This window comes from Cicer arietinum, chromosome 3 (genome assembly GCF_000331145.2).
Source record: "Cicer arietinum cultivar CDC Frontier isolate Library 1 chromosome 3, Cicar.CDCFrontier_v2.0, whole genome shotgun sequence".
In the NCBI taxonomy this organism is placed as follows: domain Eukaryota; kingdom Viridiplantae; phylum Streptophyta; class Magnoliopsida; order Fabales; family Fabaceae; genus Cicer; species Cicer arietinum.
Genome location: NC_021162.2, coordinates 62428414 through 62432464, shown reverse-complemented (window position 1 = coordinate 62432464; position 4051 = coordinate 62428414). Strand labels below are relative to the sequence as shown.

Genomic DNA, 4051 nt, shown 5'->3' with positions numbered 1-4051 from the left:
ACAATTTTAAATGAACATTTAATAATTTCTTTATAAAATGCACGTAAAAATATTTAAATAAAAATTATTTTTTATCGAATTTAAACGAAGTTATATGATTGGACAATTGTGTCAAACTATTTTAAGAATTTGTGTTATTTGAACAATAAAATTGGACAACTTTTAAAGAATTCTCGTCATAGTTTATCACATTGTATACTAATACCGGTTCTCTTCCCCTATATTCAACTATATACTAAATATTAGTCATTCATATAATTGGCTTGGACATTTTTTTGGTATACAGGAAATGTGTGAAATGTGTGGGGAGAAGTAGCATGTTCCTTCTGTAAGACGAACGAAAAGAACATTCTTATAAACCTTACAGAACATCCAATGAAAAATCCAGATTGTTTCTATATTTACATGAACTACGCTTCTGTCCTGTACAAGAAGATATATGGACTCTATAACTGCTAGAAACCGGATTTGAAATCCATGCATATCAAAGTCTTTTCTCCAAATTGTTAAGGAGATCTTCCATGCATGCTTTGTAAACTTCCATGCCTGAAACATGTTTCGCAATGTCGAAGCCGACAGTCATCCATTTCTTCCCCAGTTCAATTTGACCCAACCTCACTGGGACTGCTGCTCGGTTCCATGCAGTCATGGCAAGCCACTTTCCTTCTTCAATTGGATACTCGCCTTCCTTCAAACCAACCATTATCCTATAGGCTTGCTTGTACATGCTATATATAAGATCATCATCTTTTTCACCCTTGTGGATGCTAGCAATGATAATAAGTTTGCGAACAACAAGAGCGACATTTTGATAATCTGGAACTGGTGATGAAAGGAAAGATGAGAGACACTCATTTAGAGCAAAAGTGGCAACTTCGTGGTTAGACCACGGTCCCTGAGAGGCATATAGGCCTATCTGAAGAAGGGACTGAGGCTTGCAAGCCTTTGAACTGGCAAAACTTTTCACTGTGAAGAGTTGTGATCCTGAGTCATTTAGCCTTCCTTGTATATCATAAGCAGTGAAAGTGTATATGAAGAAAAGGTCAGGTTCAATGGTATTGATTTGGCCATTGTTGACAGAGTTCTCTGCTGAAATTGACTTGAGCATCTGCATCCACATAAGATAGTAGCGAGATAATATTCAACAAGATTCACAATTAAAATATAATAACAAAAAATTACTTTTGACAGTAAATACAACTTATTTTATCCATTAAATTCAAGTCAACTTGACCCATTTGAAAAAGACTAATGCATCCGGTACCAAGTAATGAAGAAAACAAAATTTTCATACCTGCCCTGCTCTATCTAGTAAAGTTACAGCTTGTTTGACTTCAGTTTCTGACATAGCAGTCTTTCTCTGAAATTCTAAAGCTATCATTGATGACACAGAAAGCACTAATGATTTACAAACCATGAAATTGCTCTCATCATCAGACCCTTTAACTAGTAGAGCATAAAAGTTTGATGCAAGTCTTAAGAACTCGGCAGACAATTCATAGTTCTTATCCTGTCCTGTTTTTGTACCAAAGTTCCATGAAGTCACAGCAAACCAGTTCCGCTCACGTCTCCCAACCTCCTCTTTTCCAAAAAAGCAATCAGGACCAAGCTCAGATGCTCGTGTATGGGAAAGTTTTAAGACTTTAAGAACTTGTTGTTCATTACCCGGTTCTTGAGATAGGACAGTGACCAAGGTGCGCATAACTGTTACCTCTGCTGTTGGCATGGACTTTCCTGAAGCATAAAAGTTTAGCATAGTTGATAGAGAGGCAACAGCAACCGGTGGAGCACGGCAAGCAACAGCTTCATGTGCTGAAAGTGAAAGAAAATCTGGTTGAAAGTCGAGGCACGTAGTCATCGCTTCAATTTGGGTAATAGCACCTTGGCTGTCATTTTTTTGGAGATAAATTTTGTACTGAATTAAAACAAATGAAACATTAATATAAGTTCTCATTTCATTCCAATTATCAACATTATCCAAATGAGAAGCAAGTAGTCTTAGTTATAAGTAGTAACCAACTTAAAACATTGATTAGCAAATAGTGTAGTGCTTCTTCAAAAGATCCAAACCTATCTGTAAGTATTGTAATTTTGTGGCCACCTATATTTATATATACATGTGTGACATAGATACAGAGGAACCAATACACAAGGAGAGATAGAGAAGACAGTACCTTAAGAAAAGCACAGACAACGTTGGGCTCAAGCTGCAAAGATGGAAAAATAAGGATAACATTTCTTATTTGAATGAATGTTAATGCAACAAAGTCAAAATTCTAATGGTCAACAATACCTTCTCGGCCTCATCGATGTATTCTTTAGCGCGATCCAGCTGTAAGAGACCAAGGTGGCAGAGACACAAAACTCTAAACCCCTTGGCTCGAAGTATTCTGTTCTCTGTGTCATGTGGAATATAAAGCATTGATTTTTCAAAGAGTTCTGCACTGGTTCCATAATCTTTTGACTGAAAATTGTCAGCACCACTGAAAATCAAGTAAAAATATTGAGATCAGCGATCTCACTTGGAAGAAAATCTCCCATCGTAGATGGCAGTTACTGCTTAATTAGATAAACACTGCGGCTGCAGGAACATTGTGGTAGTATATAATGTATTTCTCACTAAAACTACATATAAACACTTAAGGAAAAAGTCTCACCTAATTCTACAATGTTTGCTGTATTTTGAAATTTGAAGGTTAACTTTTAGAAGTGGAATCACTGAGAAAGCCGCAAAGAATAACTTATATTATTACCTACTAGAATAGTATAATATGATTTGAATTGTATCTTTCTGTTTTACTTGACATTAATTCAGAACATGTTACGAAGATGTGGACTAATAATTGGTTGGTGCACATACACAGTGTATGTGAGTGTCGTAAATTCAAGAGTACCGAGTTGGAGTATTACTCAGAAAAAAAACAGAAAAGGAAACTTATTGCCCATGTTGAACTCCACGATATTTGGATTCAACACAATGACATTCTTACATCACATCCAATGACATTGCTTATATTGAATATCATGTTAGATTAGTTCAACTTCAACCAAGAAAGGTATCGCATATAGCTTGGCAATTTCATAATTTCAAAAAACTTTTTCCACATTCAATCACACATTTAGTACATATTCTCTTCTGAAAACATTTAGGATGACAAAACATGAAGATAACAAATCCAAAGAATTATATTTTTGAAGTTTAACTGTTTAAGACACATCCGACAGTGTTATCATGCAAAGGGCACAAAACAATCACAAACCACATTCAAATTTATACAACTATATGAGCTACTAGAAGAAACAGAGTAGGAATGAACCAAAGAGTATAATAGTGTATTTATACCAATTCCATAGAACAGCGTGCATTGCCGTTCTATCCTTAGCAGCTTCCTGTCCAGCAAAAAGTGCCACCACCCTTTCATCAGATACAAGCTCAGCAACCACTTTAGCCCTCACTCTAGCCCCTTCTCCACTGCCGCCGAGCACTCTACTCGCCACCCTCACGGCAGCACCAGCACTGACATGACACCTCCCTAATAGCCCCAAAAACACTCCTTTCGCGGTCTCCGCCCCTGCCGTCCCTGCCGCCGCAAAATAGGCCTCCACAGCAGACACCCAAACACCTTCTGGAATCCCTCTGTCAATCACCATTCCCCTCAATTCCTTCTCCGCTTCGCCGTGTCTCCCTAACCCTAACCACGCCTTCATCGCCAAAACCGAAAGGCTTGGATGATCGTCACCACCTTCAGCAGAATCTCTCAAAACCTTCACACACTTAACCACGCTCTCGAATTCCTCTTTCTGCAAATGGATTGCGGCGATGAACCTCAACACCTTCCACCTTAACCCTCTGATTTCCACCTTCTCTTCTCGTGTTCTCGCTGCACCGAATCCCTTCTCGCAATTCTCCAACGCCTCGTTCATCAGCTTCAGCGCCTCGCTCAAATCTCGATTCGAAGCGTCTTCGCTGTTTTTCGATAGCGAGCTTTTGCCGAACGCCATGAATTGTTTCGCGAGCTCCGTGTAGTTCTCGCATGAACCGGAGAGCATG

At 38.4% G+C, this 4051-nt stretch overlaps 1 protein-coding gene across 1 annotated transcript in view; it reads right to left on the bottom strand.

Moving 5' to 3' along the window:
• Positions 1–229: 229 nt before the first annotated feature.
• The window catches only part of LOC101491211 (TPR repeat-containing protein ZIP4), a 4659-nt gene continuing 837 nt past the window's right edge, over positions 230–4051 (bottom strand). Inside the window, 5 exon segments of the mRNA XM_073365892.1 lie at positions 230–1108; positions 1295–1915; positions 2175–2207; positions 2294–2483; positions 3344–4051. The exon segment at positions 3344–4051 is cut by the window's right edge and continues 15 nt beyond it. Of these exon segments, the coding sequence (XP_073221993.1) occupies positions 485–1108; positions 1295–1915; positions 2175–2207; positions 2294–2483; positions 3344–4051 (2176 nt within the window). The 3' untranslated portion in view covers positions 230–484.